This window comes from Sus scrofa, chromosome 15 (assembly GCF_000003025.6).
Source record: "Sus scrofa isolate TJ Tabasco breed Duroc chromosome 15, Sscrofa11.1, whole genome shotgun sequence".
In the NCBI taxonomy this organism is placed as follows: Eukaryota; Metazoa; Chordata; class Mammalia; order Artiodactyla; family Suidae; genus Sus; species Sus scrofa.
In genome coordinates this window covers 95,682,257-95,697,581 of record NC_010457.5, presented here as the reverse complement: position 1 = coordinate 95,697,581, position 15,325 = coordinate 95,682,257, and the positions used below count along the sequence as shown (strand labels likewise).

The window sequence follows — 15,325 nt, the reverse complement described above, 5'->3', positions numbered from 1 at the left end:
TTTTCTAAGAAATAGAAGAATAATTTAAAACTGAATTGTCATGAACTATAATGATTCAGAATGGAGATTTTAAAAGCAAAAAGATCATTCATACATTAACACGGAGTTATATGGAGCAAAAATGGAAAAAAATACTGTATTCTCAGGTAAAAAAAAAAAAGATATTAGTAGCACATTTGGAGTTGAGAAATGAGAAGCAAGATGCTGAAAGATTTCCAGTCAGAAAGAGAAAATGGAAGAACAAAAACAGTGCTTCTTCTAGCACTATTCAACATTCATGGAAATTAGCTCTTTAAAAGTGTAGATACTATATAGTTAGTCTAGGATAATACTGAAGATTGGAAGCCCTAAACTGGTCATTTTGTTTTTGTTTGTCTTTAATTACTTAATGAATTTTATTACATTTATAGGTGTATGGCAATCATCACAACCAAATTTTACAGCATTTCCATCCCAAACCCTCAGTGCACTCCCCTACCCCCCCCCAACCTGTCTCATTTGGAAACCATAAGTTTTTCAAAGTCTGCGAGTCAGTATCTGTTCTGCAAAGTAGTTCATTGTGTCCTTTTTTTAGATTCTGCATGTAAGTGATAGCATATGATGTTGGTGTCTTGCTGTCTGACTGACTTCATTTAGCCTGATAATTTCTAGTTTCATCCATGTTGCTACAAATGCCATTATTTCTTTCCTTTTAATGGCTGAGTAATATTCCACTGTGTGTTTGTACCACATCTTTATCCACTCCTCTGTCAATAGACCTTTAGGTTGTTTCCATGTCTTGGCTATTGCATATAGTACTGTAATAAACATTGGAGTACATGTGTCCTTTTGAGTCATATTTTTCTCTGGATAGATGTCCAGGAGTGGGATTGCTGGACCAAATGATAGTTCTATTTTGAGTTTTCTGAGGCATCTCCATATTGTTTTCTGCAGTGGTTGTACCAATTTACACTCCCACCAACAGTGTAATAGGGTTCCCTTTTCTCCACACCCCCTCCAGGACTTATTGTTTGTAGACTTTTTGATGATGGCCATTCTGGCTGGTGTAAGGTGGTACCTCAGAGTGGTTTTGATTTGCATTTCTTTAATAATGAATGATGTTGAACATCTTTTCATGTGTTTTTTGGCCATCTGTATGTGTTCTTTGGAGAACTGTCTGTTTAGATCTTCTGCCCATTTTTTGATGGGGTTGTTTGTTTTTTTGGGCTGTAGGAGGTGTTATAAATTTTGGAGATTAATCCCTTGTCAGCTGATTCGTTTGCAAATATTTTCTCGCATCCTGTGGATTGTCTTTTCATTTCACAATCCCTATCAAATTACCAAGGACATTTTTCACAGAACTCGAACAAAATATTTTAAAGTTTGTTTGGAAGCACAAAAGACCCAGAATAGCCAAAGACATACTGAGAAAGAAAAATGGAGCTGGAGGAATCAGGCTCCCTGATTTCAGACTATACTACAAAGCAACAGTCATGAAAACCATATGGTACTGGCACAAAGATAGCAATATAGATCAGTGGAACAGGATAGAAAGCCCAGAATTAAACCCCACACCTACAGTCAACTAATCTATGACAAAGGAGGCAAGAATATACAATGGAGAAAAGACAGCTTGTTCAATAAGTGGTGCTGGGGAAACTGGACAGCCACATGGAAAAGAATGAAATTAGAACACTCCCTAACACCATACACAAAAATACACTCCAAATGGATTAAAGACCTAGATATAAGGCCATATACTATAAAACTCTTAGAGGGAAACATAGGCCAAACACTCTCTGACATAAACGACAGCAATATCTTCTCAGATCTACCTCTTAGAGTAATAACAATAAAAACAAAAACAAACAAATGGGACTTAAACAGTGCATTTTGAAATACTGATGATGGATGATGTTTCATTGACATGCTTAATTGTAACAACAGAATATGTTTTCTTTTATAAAAAGATGACAGAACAAGATACCAAATATTTAGAAGATCTGCAAGATGAATTTGACTACAGGTATAAAACAATTCAGACAATGGGTAAGTTTTTGTTTTGTCTATAATTCCACAATGGGATGTAAAGGCAACATGATTGATTGGGGTTTCTTCTTTACTAACAGAATTGATAAATTTATCCTTTTTTTTTTTTTTTTTTTTTGAAGAGAGGGTTCAGGAGAATACTATTTATTTTGCTTACTCCTTTTATTTCCATAAAAATATATTTTTACCAACCAGTTAAAAGTAAGTTATAAAGCTCATAGAAAACCCTACCTACTTCAGAATGCATCTCTAAAAATTAAGAACATTCTCCTATAGAATCAAATATCATTACCACAACTAAGAAAATTACTAATAATTGCCTAATATGATCAGGACATTGCTAATATTATCCCTTGATGAGATTTTATTTTAATAATTAATTAATTGTCTTTTTGTCATTTCTTGGGCTGCTCCCGTGGCATATGGACATTCCCAGGTGAGGGGTCAAATTGGAGCTGTAGCCGCCGGCCTACGCCAGAGCCACAGCAACACTGGATCCTTAACCCACTGAGTAAGGCCAGGGATTGAACCCACAACCTCGTGGTTTCTAGTCAGATTCATTAACCACTGAGCCACGACGGGAACTCCCCTAGATGGGATTTTAAACATAATTTTTAAAAATTATTAAGTAGGAATGTGATTCACTCTAGGAAATTTGGAAAGTGAAAGAAAGCCTTACAAAAGTTAATCACACAAAATTCTGCTATCTAGATATAAACTGTCAAAATGTTAGTATATCTTCTTCCAGCCTTTTTCCTGCATGTTCAAATACATACATATCTATGTATAAAAAAAATTGAAATCATCTTCTATATAGCTTTTTATGTAGTATTTTAGGCTAAAGTTTTCTTGTATATATTTCCTCATATAAAAAATTTTCAAAAACATAATTTCGATAATTGCATAAATTTCAAAATGTAAAGACTGCTGTCTATTTGACTGTGGTTAAATATTAAAGTTGTTTACAATTAGATTTTTTTAAGAAATGTAAGGGAAAAATGAGAATATTTACAATATCTAAGATTTGCAAATAATAATGGATTGGTCATTTAAAATGTGCTACAATTAGTGGGACATTCGAAGAAATTCTTCTTCTTTTTTGTTTGTTTTTTTTTTAGGGCTGAAAGTGAGGCATATGGATGTTCCCAGGCTAGGGGTCCAGTCAGAGCTACAGCTGCTGGCCTACGCCACAGCCATTGCAGCTCAGGGTCCGAGGCACATCTGTGACCTACACCACAGCTCACAGCAAAGCCAGAGCCTTGACCCACTGAGCAAGGCCAGGGATCGAACTCACATCCTTAGAGATATTAGTTGGATTCTTTTCCACTGCACCACAATAGGAAATCCAAGAAATTCTTACTAGGTCTATATTAGTTTGGAGGGTTGTACCAATGTTTATCTATTGGCTTTGAACATTGTACTATGCTTATGTAAGACAATAGAGGAAGCTTGGATGAAGAATGTGCAAGAACTCTGTGCTATTGTGCCTTTTTTTGTAATTCTAAAATTTTTTGAAATAATTTAAAAACATTGGAGGAGTTCCCATTGTGGCTCAATGGAAACAAATCCAACTAGGAACCATGAGGTTGTGGGTTTGATCCTTGGCCTGGCTCAGTGGGTTAAGGATCTGGCATTGCTGTGAGCTGTGGTGTATGTTGCAGATTCGGCTCAGGTCCTGTGTGGAAATTATCTAGGAATCCATTATAGAAACTTTCTCCTCTCTGCCTAAAAGAGATAGGATGTGAAGAATGGTCTTCTCTCAAGATCTGTAAAATAAAGAGCCCTTCTCTCACAGGCATGGATGTAGTTCCTCCTGGCAAAATGAACAGTCAGGGATTTACTTCCAAGCTCATCCCTAATGGCCTCTTTTAGGTTTTTGCATCCTGGGATCTTAGGATGGCAGAGAGCTTTGTTTGAAGATGACTCTAAATCTGATCTTTTCCTTTGCAGATCAGGGTGATAAGAACAGCGCTCTAATGAATCAGGAAGTTTTGACTCTGCAAGAAATGCTGAACAGCCTGGACTTCAAAAGAAAGGCTAGTAAAGAATTTTAATTCAGTCTTTTGCCTGTTTTTTTTTTTCCTTTTCCTATATCGAATCTTACTGACATTAAGCTCTTAGATTTTATCACTTCCATGTATGCTGAATGACTAAAAGTCAGTGTTTCTAGGAAGAGTACCATACTGTTTGCTCTGTTTCTCTGAGTACGAAGGAAGACTTCTTTACTTAGAGTCTACCTAATCTTGCCTATGTGGTACATGTACTGTAGCTATCGTTAATTTCAAGATGAACATTTTACAAGTTTTTATTTGCCACTATTTTACATATGACTGTTTTAGTTGCTGTACTGAGTATGACTGATACAGTTTCTACTGAACATGTATAATAAAATATTTCTTGATGACTACTAAAATTTTATTGAAAAAATAAGTGTTCCAGTTTCTATTCTGAAAAATGACATTATGCTAAGTAACTTTTGTAGATTTCAGGATCGTCCATTGAGGCCTGAACATACTCAATCTAACCTCCTCCCAAGGAGAGGAAGAACATTTTTCTGACTCAATAAAATGGTTTAAAAGAGGAGAAACAGGAGTTCCCGTTGTGGCGCAGTGGTTAATGAATCCGACTAGGAACCATGAGGTTGCAGGTTCCGTCCCTGCCCTTGCTCAGTGGGTTAAGGATCCGGCGTTGCCGTGAGCTGTGGTGTAGGTTGCAGACGCGGCTTGGATCCCGCGATGCTGTGGCTCTGGCGTAGGCCGGTGGCTCCAGCTCCGATTCGACCCCTAGCCTGGGAACCTCCATATGCCGCGGGAGCGGCCCAAGAAATACCTAAAAAGACAAAAAAAAAATAATAATAATAATAAAGATAATAAAAGAGGAGAAACATCTTTATTTTAGTTTTTTACCTCTCCTTGAAAATAGATGCAATTAAAATTTAACTGGCCACCGATAAATCCATAGTTCATTTCTAAAAGTTTGGCTTCAATTTTTTGGTAGGAATTTGTATAAGCAGAAATAAATGCAAAATTTATTTTCACTCTAAGTTAATTATAAACTTAAATAGTTGCATGTCAGATTTTAAACATGCAGATATTTAACTCATGATAAACCTAATGCTTCTATGCATAAGGAACTGATGCTGTACATTTTATGCTTGGAGATAATTGAGTCCATTCCCCTGATTATATAGAACAGAAGACCGAGTTCCAGCTAAGTTAAATGGTTTGTCCAAATTCATATAACTTGGGGGCAAAGCCAGAGTAGGAATTTGTATCTTCTAATCCCTAAGCTTTTGAAAGTTATTCTCTCCCACTATGCCTTCCAAAACCCAGATAAAGTGATAATAAAAACTAACACAGGAAGTCTCTAATTTTAGTCAGTACCTTTAAAAATAAATGCATGAACATATTTATAAGAATATAAATTCAGTATATAAATAGCTTTTTAAAAAGCTAGATGCATGGCTTTTACTACTACAGGATTCAATATTGTTACAGAAGTTACAAATTCAACACATACCAAATGATATGCGAGTATTATGAGATACTATGAGAATGGTAACTGTGGTCATGCTTCTTTCCTCATGACATTAATTAATTTGACATTAATTGATTGTAATAATTTAAAATTATTTGAAAAGGCAAGTAGAAGGTAGTATTTGGTAAAATATTTGGTCAAAATTTTAACCAAGGCATTACCTCCTAGGTCAATTTATAGATTGAATTATGAGTGCCTTTGGTTATGTGTTGTAAAAATTTTCTCAATAGTCACCTTTGTTTTTAGGAAGCCCTCAGTAAGATGACACAAATAGTGAATGAGACGGACTTGTTAATGAACAGCATGCTGGTGGAGGAGCTGCAGGACTGGAAGAGGCGGCAGCAAATTGCTTGCATCGGAGGTCCACTCCACAATGGGCTGGACCAGCTTCAAAACTGGTAAAGCAAATTGACTTTAGTTTCCAGTGAAAACCACAGGAAGTTCAAAACTTCAGTGTCACTCAGCCAGAGAATGCAGGCTGAGATCCAAACATCAATTCATTCGGTTTATTGATGTCTTATTAGCAGCTGGGAACTCTACAGTTGAAAACATGTAATTATTTAAGTGTTCTGAATTTTCATTCCTTTGGAAAGAAAAATAAAGCATCTATAGAAATCTATAGAATACTTAAGAATTGCTTAATTTTCTTATACAATATATCAATCTTAAAAGACTCCGGAGTTCCCTGATGGCTCAGCAGGTTAAGGATCCAAAGCTGTCGCTGCTGTGCCATGGGTTTGATCCCCGGTCTGGGAATTTCTACATGCTACGAGCACAGCCATAAAAAAAAACATTAAAAGGCTCAAATGAATTTTTCAAATCAGCAATAAATACTTCTTCTTAAAGGGCATAAGAAACACTAGCTTCAAAAGCTATATCTCATTTTTTAAACGTGTATCTTAAGATGTCAGAGTTAACCATTAGTTTTGTGTTTTCAACAAAGTAATTCGTTTTGCATTTAAGTGAAGGATCTCAAATGGACTCCCCTGCCTATGCACACACGCACGCACCCACATGCGCGCGCGCAATCGTATATAGATACTGCCCTTTGAATTAAAAGGAAAAAAATGTTGATAGGGTTTTCCCCTTCATCAGTGCAAAGTGAAACTAAGTGAAAGAACAATTAGAAAATATAATGGAAAAGAAGGAAAACGTCCAGTTGAAATCTAAATTTGCTTCTCAAGGATTCAATTCAATACAATGAAAATGTGTAGTAACTGGGCACATTTGCACTAAAAGCTCTGCTCTGCCGGACCTACTTCTCAAGAAAAATCATTGGGCTCTTTTTCAAATTTATGAATTTTCCTTGGTGGTGGGGGTACTTTGATTCTCTAACCTTCACTATACTCTGTCGTGAAAACAAGGTAAACAACAAAGGGAGCAATAGAGAGCATAGCCCATAATGGTGCCCATACCAAATTCAGCGGGGGGTTGGCAGTTCTTTCCACAGTGTTATGTGGGGAATAAACTTTAAGCAGAAAGTGCTGCTGTCAGGGCTCATGGACTTATCAATTCTAATGAGACTTCTGCCTCTTCTTGATTGGAGGCCCCTTCCTTGCTCCTTTCAATCTCCTTCTTCCTCACACTTCCAGCCCAAGCGCTACCTCCCTTTCTAAGCTGAGACCACACCGAGAGAGTAAAACTCCAAGCAGATGCTTATCTCCAGAAAGATCCATTGAAAAATTTTGGCTGATAATTAGGACTCATTACAAATATAAGTTGAGGGGGCCCCTATTGAGTTTTTTTTTTTCCTTAATATTCTTACAATAAACATTCTTCAGATCATGTATCTTTAAAGTTTTGAATTTGTTCTTTCTTTGCCCTTTAGTGAGTGCCATGTTTTAAAAATATATGTGGGAGTTCCCGTCGTGACTCAGTGGTTAGCGAATCTGACTAGGAACCAGGAGGTTGTGGGTTCAATCCCTGGCCTTGCTTATTGGGTTAAGGATCCAGCGTTGCTGTGAGCTGTGGTATAGGTTGCAGATGCAGCTCAGATCCTGCGTTGCTGTGGCTCTGGTGTAGGCCAGTGGCTACAGCTCCGATTCGACCCCTAGCCTGGGAACCTCCATATGCCACGGGAGCAGCCCAAGAAATGGCAAAAAGACAAAATTAAATAAATAAATAAATATAAAATAAAATAAATAAATAAAAATACACGTGTTTAGTAGACTTTTTTTTTTTTTTTTTTTTTTAGGGCTGAACATGCAGCATATGGAAGTTCCCAGGCTAGGGATTGAATCAGAGCTACAGCTGCCAGCCTACAGCACAGCTACAGCAACGAAGGATCCAAGCTGTGTCTATGACCTATACCATAGCTGATGGCAACATCGGATCCTTAACCAACTGAGCAGCGCCAGGGATCAAACCTGTGTCCTCATGGATACTAGTTGGGTTCATTACTGCTAAGCCACACAGGAAATCCTAATAGCCTTTTTATAAAGGATAATTAAAAGGGATTTGGTTCTAGATAGTGACAAAATTTTCTAAAAAATTTCTTATCTGTAACTGAAGGTAAAAATTTTTAAATGTTGAAACAGCATCTGTACTTTTTGTGTGTGTGTGTCTTTTTAGGGCCGCACCCACGGCATAGGGAGGTTCCCAGGCTAGGGGTTAAATTGGAGCTGTAACTGCTGGCTTACGCCATAGCCACAGAAATGCTGGATCTGAGTCGAATCTGTGACCTACACCATAGCTCATGGCAACACCGGATCCTTAACCCACTGAGCGAGGCCAGGGATCAAACCCACATCCTCGTGGATGCTAGTCGGTTTCGTTAACCACTGAGCCATGATGGGAACTCCTACATTTTATTTATTTTATTGTCATGCATTTTAGAGAAAAACTGGATTAGGAAAATAAACATAAACTGTCACTAACCTTTAATGGAATCAAGTGACTAATTAATAATGATTTAATATTTGCTAACTATGATTAATAAGTAAAATGGTGGATTGTTAAGTGGAAAAACTATCTGCGATTGTCATTTGCTGTTCAATAGCTTTACACTGCTGGCAGAAAGTCTGTTCCAACTCAGAAGGCAGTTGGAGAAATTAGAGGAGCAGTCTACCAAAATGACATATGAAGGTGATCCCATCCCGTTGCAAAGAGCACATCTGCTAGAAAGAGTCACCTTCTTGATCTACAACCTTTTTAAGAAGTAAGTCAAATATTGTCCGTTTAAATGCCTCAGTCCTATGAAGCTGGAAGGACACCCTGGCTGGGGTTAAAGTGAAGGAGTGGTAGGGAGGTGTTACATGGTGAGCCTCAGGGTGATGTGAAAAAAGCTCCAGAGTTGCAGAAACATTTCTACTCTTCACTATTTACTCCTCAACACTTTTCCCACCAGCTAACTCAGTTTTTCATGAGCCAAGCACATCGCCCACCAAAAGTTCTTTTTTTCATATTTTAAAGAAGAAAATTTCAAGGGTTTTGTCTCAGGAACATATCTTAAGAAATGAAGGGCGGAAAACATGCTTATGTTTATAATCTCATCTAAAGAAAAAAATATGCTAGTATTTACCAGAAATCCTAATACCTAGCTCAAAAAAGGCATGCTATTAACTTTCTACTGGATGTTTAGTGTGATAAAAACAGATTGGGGCTTTTATTCTTGACTCAAGTATAACAATTAAGAATTTACTGTTGATACTTAGGGACAATCTTTAGGTATTTCCCATCTCCCAGTAATTATTTATGAGAAGTCTTAGAAAGATTTGAGCTTAATGGGGTTTGAATGTCTTCTAAATGTAGAAAAATTTGGATTTTATAAGAGGACAGCATCCTGTTCCTCTGTGGTTTTCAGCCTGTCAATATGTTCAGTGTTTTCAAATGACACACTTTATTTCCTTTGAACCTAGCTCATTTGTGGTTGAACGACAGCCATGTATGCCAACCCACCCTCAGAGGCCGATGGTACTTAAAACTCTCATTCAGTTTACTGTAAAGCTAAGGTAGGCAGAATATATTCTATCATTTCATATTTATGCTGCCACAACCACTGTGTAATTAAGGCTAATTTGTCTTATTGTGCCTTTCATTCAACTGTTTTTTTTAATTAGAGTATAGTTGATTTATGGTGTTGTGCCCATTTCTGCTGTACAGCATAGTGACCCAGTCATATATATATAAAATATATGTAAAAAATGTGTATATATAGATACACATGTAAGATAATGTGAATATACATACATATATTTTTTCCTCATACTATCTTCCATCATGTTCTATCCCAAGACATTGGATATTGTTCCCTGTGCTGTACAGTAGGACCTCATTGCTTACCCATTCTAAATGTAATAGTTTGCACCTACCAACTCCAAACTCCCAGTCCATTCCACCCCCATCCCCGGCAACCGCAAGTCTCTATGTTTCTGAGTCTCTTCTGTAGATAGATTCATTTGTGTGATATTTTAGATTCCTCATGTTCATGATACCATATGGTATTTGTCTTTCTCTGACTTAACTTCACTTAGTATGGTAATCTCTAGTTGCATCCATGTTGCTGCAAATGGCATTATTTTTTTCTCCTTTGTAGCTGAGTAGCATTCCATTGTGTGTATATACCATATCTTCTTAATCCATTCATCTGTTAATGGACCTTTAGATTGTTTCCATGTCTTGGCTGTTGTGAATAGTGCTGCAATGAGCAAAGGGGTGCATGTATCTTTTTGAATTATAGTTTTGCCCAGATATATACCAAGGAGTGGAATTGATAGATCATATGGTAGTTCTATATTTAGTTTTCTGAGGAAACTCCATACTGTTTTCCATTGTGGTTATACCATTTGACATTCTCACCAACAGTGAAGGAGGGTTCCCTTTTCTCCACACCCTTTCCAGCACTGGTTATTTGTAGACTTGTTAATGATGGCCATTCTGACTGGTGTAAGGTGGTACCTCATTGTAGTTTTGATTTGCATTTCTCTAATAATTAGTGATGTTGAGCATTTTCTTCATGGGTCTTTATTCTTTGGAGAAGTGTCTATTTAGATCTTCTGCCCATTTTTCCATTGGGTTGTTAGTGTTTTTTTGCTGTTGAGTTGTATGAGTTGTTTGCATATTTGGGGGATTAGGCCCTTGTTGGTTGCATCTTTTTCAAAGATTTTCTTTTTTTGCTTTTTAGGGCTGCACCTGCAGCATATGGAGGTTCCCAGGCTAGGGGGCAAATGGGAGCTACAGCTGCTGACCTACACCACAACTACAGCAACATGGGATCCATGCCATATCTGCAACCTACACCACAGCTCATGGCAATGCCAGATCCTTAATCCACTGAGCGAGGCCAGGGATTGAACCTGTATCCTCGTGGATGCTAGTCAGATTTGTTAACTGATGAGCTACGACAGGAACTCCATGTAGGTTGTCTTTTTGTTTTCTTTAAAGCTTTCCTTTGCTGTGCAAAAGCTTTTGAGTTTAGTTGAGTCCCATTGTTTTATTTTTATTTTTATTTTCATTATTCTAGGGAGGTGCATCAAACAAGAAGTTGCTATGATTTATGTCAAAGAGTGTTCTGCCTATGTTTTCTTCTAGGAGTTTTATAGTATCTGACTTACATTTAGGTCTTTAATATATTTCGAGTTTATTTTTGTGTATCATGTTAGAGAATTGTTCAATTGTTCTTTATTGAGCACCTCCTGCTTGCCCAGCACTCAGCTATGGTAAATAGCCACAGAAATGTTAAAGAGAGCCCTGCCTGTAAAGACTATGACCATGAAAATGAAGAATGAGAGTTATTAGCATGAAAGTATAAAATCAACAGAACATCAGACAACATGAGGTTAATTATTCAAAAGGTTGACTTGAGAGAAGAGTGGGAAGCATGGAGAATGCTTTGTGATCACTGTGAGGAAGGACCTTGAAGGAACAGCAGAAAGGAGAACAGGAGTATGGGAGGGTGAGATGACAGAAATAACTTCCTGGGCCTGTTTTATAAGCATGAGGAGCAGGGAGAGAGAGAATTGAGTTGATAGATTGGGGACAGATTATGGAAGGGTTTGAATACTCTATCCAGGAAATATAGTGGCACATTCTTCACCTGTGATCACCCAGCAACTAGCTTATTGGACTTTCCGTGAAAACTCTCAACATCATGATTTTCAGCATATCCTTACTTAGTGCCTGATTTAAAGAAAAAATATTTATATTGTTGTTGCTTTAACTGTGTATCTGATCCTTTCCATTAACATGAGCAAATCAAAACATATTGCTTTCCCTAATGACACTTAATGAGTTGGACTTTAAACTTTCAAAGATTTTCATCATGCCTCAATCTTCCAAGTTCCAAAGCTTTAAATGCCTAATTACTAGGTTACTAGCTGAAATTCCAGACTAGTACAAGAGGTGGTGATGCCACGATAGAAGGTGATTTAGGATCCCATGATAGCCTCCCTGATCATAGATCACTATTGGAACTCCATTTTAATTTAATGTTAGTTTAGTTTCATTTTATTGAGATGTAATTGACATATAACACTGTGTAAGTTTAAGTATAATGACTTGACATGCATAAATTGCAAAATGATTACCACAAGTTTAGTTAACAGCCATCACCTAGGAAGTTCATTTTTAAAAGGAAGGCATTCAACTTTCGTTTGCATTTCGGAAAGCCTACTTGAAATTCTTAATCATTTCCTTTGTATAAATTTGCACCAAGACTTTATGAAACAAAAACAAAAGGCAGAGGCCAGGTTCCCTTTTAAAATATTATGATGTTCAGAAGGTGTTCCTCCCTCATCCCCACATCTCTGTATAACCCAGAAAATTGTAACACTAAAGGGAATAAGAGAGGAGGATGGTATATATCCCACTTTTCCTTGAGACACCCCCATAGATGATTTATTCAGTCTAAGATGCTCTCTGGGACTAAAAGGAAGATGAATGGGGATGCTCAGTGGAGAGTTCTGAGTGGAGGAGGTCCCTGAAGGGGCATCACCTGGCATGTTGTTAGAACTGATTGCTGGGGGCATAGACCATTAGTCCCTGGCTTGGGTGTTCTGCCCTCCTCTTCCACCTAACTGTTCAGTCCCCTTCCTTATCAATACCCCATTCCCCACTGTCTTGATAGATGATCCTTTACTTAGCATTCAAGATTTTCCCTAAAACCCCTCACTACCATAGTATTCCATCCTCCCATTTCAAAGGAAGGGGAAAACATGGGACTCCCTTTTTGTTAGCATCTTAGGGAATCATATCCTTCTTGAAATAGAAAGGAAAGCAGAGAGGGCAAACATCTTGTCTTACTTCATATGTATGACCTCTTTACCCCTCACTACCAACAGCTATACACTTATCATACCATGAGCACAGAAACCAATCCTGGAAAGATTTTAAAGAGACCTTTGCTACATTCTTTTTGTCTTGTTTGGGCTGTCTGTTATCTGTGATTATATTTCCCTAATGCCAATCACTTGCTGATCACCATTCTCTATATTCTATCTATTTGGCTAGACTTCTTCCTTCAATGTACAGCCACGTCTGCTCTTCTCCTTCCCTCACCTTCACTATGCCAGCTTTCCAATGCCTGGGGCTACACTGGGTTTATATGAGAAACACAGTACATGCTGAGTGAATGAATGAGGCTTAGGATGAGTGCCTGAGAAGTGAGTGAGTAAGTGATTCGGTGAATATCTCTGAAACTGAACTGAACCTACAGAGAGGATATGTCATAGAATATAGATCAGAAGAGTCGGGGAAAACTAAGGAGTAAAGGACACAAGAAGGAATGATAGGAATTGTTATTCTGGCCTTTGATCGCATGTTTGTTTGAACTTGGGTCTTTTTTTAGTTATGAATATTTTTGCTGTTATTAATATAGTATCTTTAAAGATTGTAAATTCTTTTGAAGTAGAATTTTCCATTTTCTACCAGAGTCCTAGTCTTTTTCAATATTTTACCTTGAAACAGTTATCATCGAAATATTTAGTTTTACTAAACTTACAATTTTTTATAGTATGAGAATAAAATGGAGCTACATTAATGAACTTGCAATTTTTTTTCTTATATTTGTTCATTTTACTCAAATTTGGGCTTTAGTCAAAATATCTAGCTATTTTTCTGACTAGCCAATGTATTATCCAATATACATCAACTGAAGCAATATGGAAACACTTTCCAAATACGTGTTCTATTAAGTGGCTGATGTCAATATTTGTAACATAGCAAAGAGGAATTGGACTTTTTAAAAAACATACTGATAGGAGATAATGTGAATTTGCTTTACATGTATTTGTCATACATAAATATATTTAAATCATTAAATGTAAAAAGACTTTTAGTCTCATTTAAATTTTTATCTTTAATTCTTTATTTATGTGTCTTTCCAGACTACTAATAAAATTACCAGAACTAAACTATCAGGTAAAGGTGAAAGCATCAATTGACAAGTAAGTTTCTCATTAAATTTTGAAACATGAAAATATATAACTAAAAAAAAAGTGTTGTTGGAGTTCTGGTTGTGGCTCAGCAGGTTAAGACCCTGACTAGTATCCATGAGGATGTAGGATCAATCCCTGGCCTTGCTCAGTGAGTTAAGGTTCCCGTGTTGCTGCAAGCTGTAGTGTAGATCACAGATGAGGCTCAGATCCGGTGTTGCTGTGGCTATGGCGCATGGCTTTGATTTGACTCCTAGCCCAGGAACTTCCACATGCTGTGGGTATGACCCTAAAAAGACCAAAAAAAAAAAAAAATTGTCCTTATTTTATAGAATAATTTTAAACTTTTAAATTTACTTCTCTAACATAGCATATCAACCTACTTCAAACATTTGACTTTGAGGTTCAAACATTTATCAGAACTCTGATGAAGACTAACTTTAAAAATTTTACTATAAAGACTTGAAATGAAGTTTTATGTACTATCCTCTAAAGTATCATAGAAAAGTTTTTATTAGATCTATTAAATAACTCATTTTAAAGACTCTTCTTGGTTTTACAGGAATGTTTCAACTCTCAGGTAAGACACTTACTTTAGAATTTTTTTGCGGTTTTCCTGAGTATATTTTACCTGAGACCATATAAACAGCTAAGATTTCCTCTCTAGCAATAGAAGATTTGTGCTTTGTGGAACACATGTCAAAGCCATGTCCATTGAAGAATCTTCCAACGGGAGTCTCTCTGTAGAATTTCGACATTTGGTGAGTTTGGCAGTAAAATCATACAAGCTTTTTTTTTTACAAATCAAACACAATGGGCCTTATAATTTAATGTGTTTTGTTCTTTAGTGTTTCTTATGTGAATTACGGGCCCTATTGAGAAATAAAACGTGGCGTCATTGAGTTAAAAATGGTACAAAGAACACTAAACCTTAACTCAGAAGGTTTGTGTTCTTAAAACTGGTGATATTATACCTAAATATATGTCATAATTGGTTAAAATATTTTGATAGTAATGACAGAGATAATCTGTCTTATAGAGGATGGGCATTTCTGGTTTCATTTTTTAAATCATCCCAAGTGATACCTAATAATGACATGTCTGGCTAAAGGCCCTTTCATTTTAGGAGGCTTAGCTTGGGGAAACAGGCTGTTCCTGGGTGTGAGCTGCACATAGTTCGCCTTGGCATTTCTAGAAAGCTTCTCACCCAGCCTCATCCTGTTGCTTCTTGTTTTTACCACTTCCTCTTAACCTAGAGTTCTCTGCCTGCTTTCTTTCTAATTCTTTGCATAATTCTTAGATTCCCAAAGACCCTACTGCTTGTCTTACTAAAAACACGTTACTCATTTGGTTTATTAGTATTTAGGAGTTATTTCCCCTGAATGTCAGGG

The 15,325-nt window shown here is 36.9% G+C and overlaps 1 protein-coding gene across 3 annotated transcripts in view; it reads left to right on the top strand.

Annotated features, from left to right (window-relative positions):
• Positions 1 to 15,325, top strand: part of STAT4 (signal transducer and activator of transcription 4) — a 107,894-nt gene that overhangs the window by 66,518 nt on the left and 26,051 nt on the right. For all 3 annotated transcript variants that reach the window (XM_021074683.1, XM_021074684.1, NM_001197305.1), the window contains 8 exon segments: positions 1,950 to 2,028; positions 3,979 to 4,064; positions 5,812 to 5,963; positions 8,564 to 8,722; positions 9,423 to 9,515; positions 13,887 to 13,946; positions 14,497 to 14,514; positions 14,602 to 14,695. In XM_021074683.1, the coding sequence (XP_020930342.1) occupies positions 1,950 to 2,028; positions 3,979 to 4,064; positions 5,812 to 5,963; positions 8,564 to 8,722; positions 9,423 to 9,515; positions 13,887 to 13,946; positions 14,497 to 14,514; positions 14,602 to 14,695 (741 nt within the window).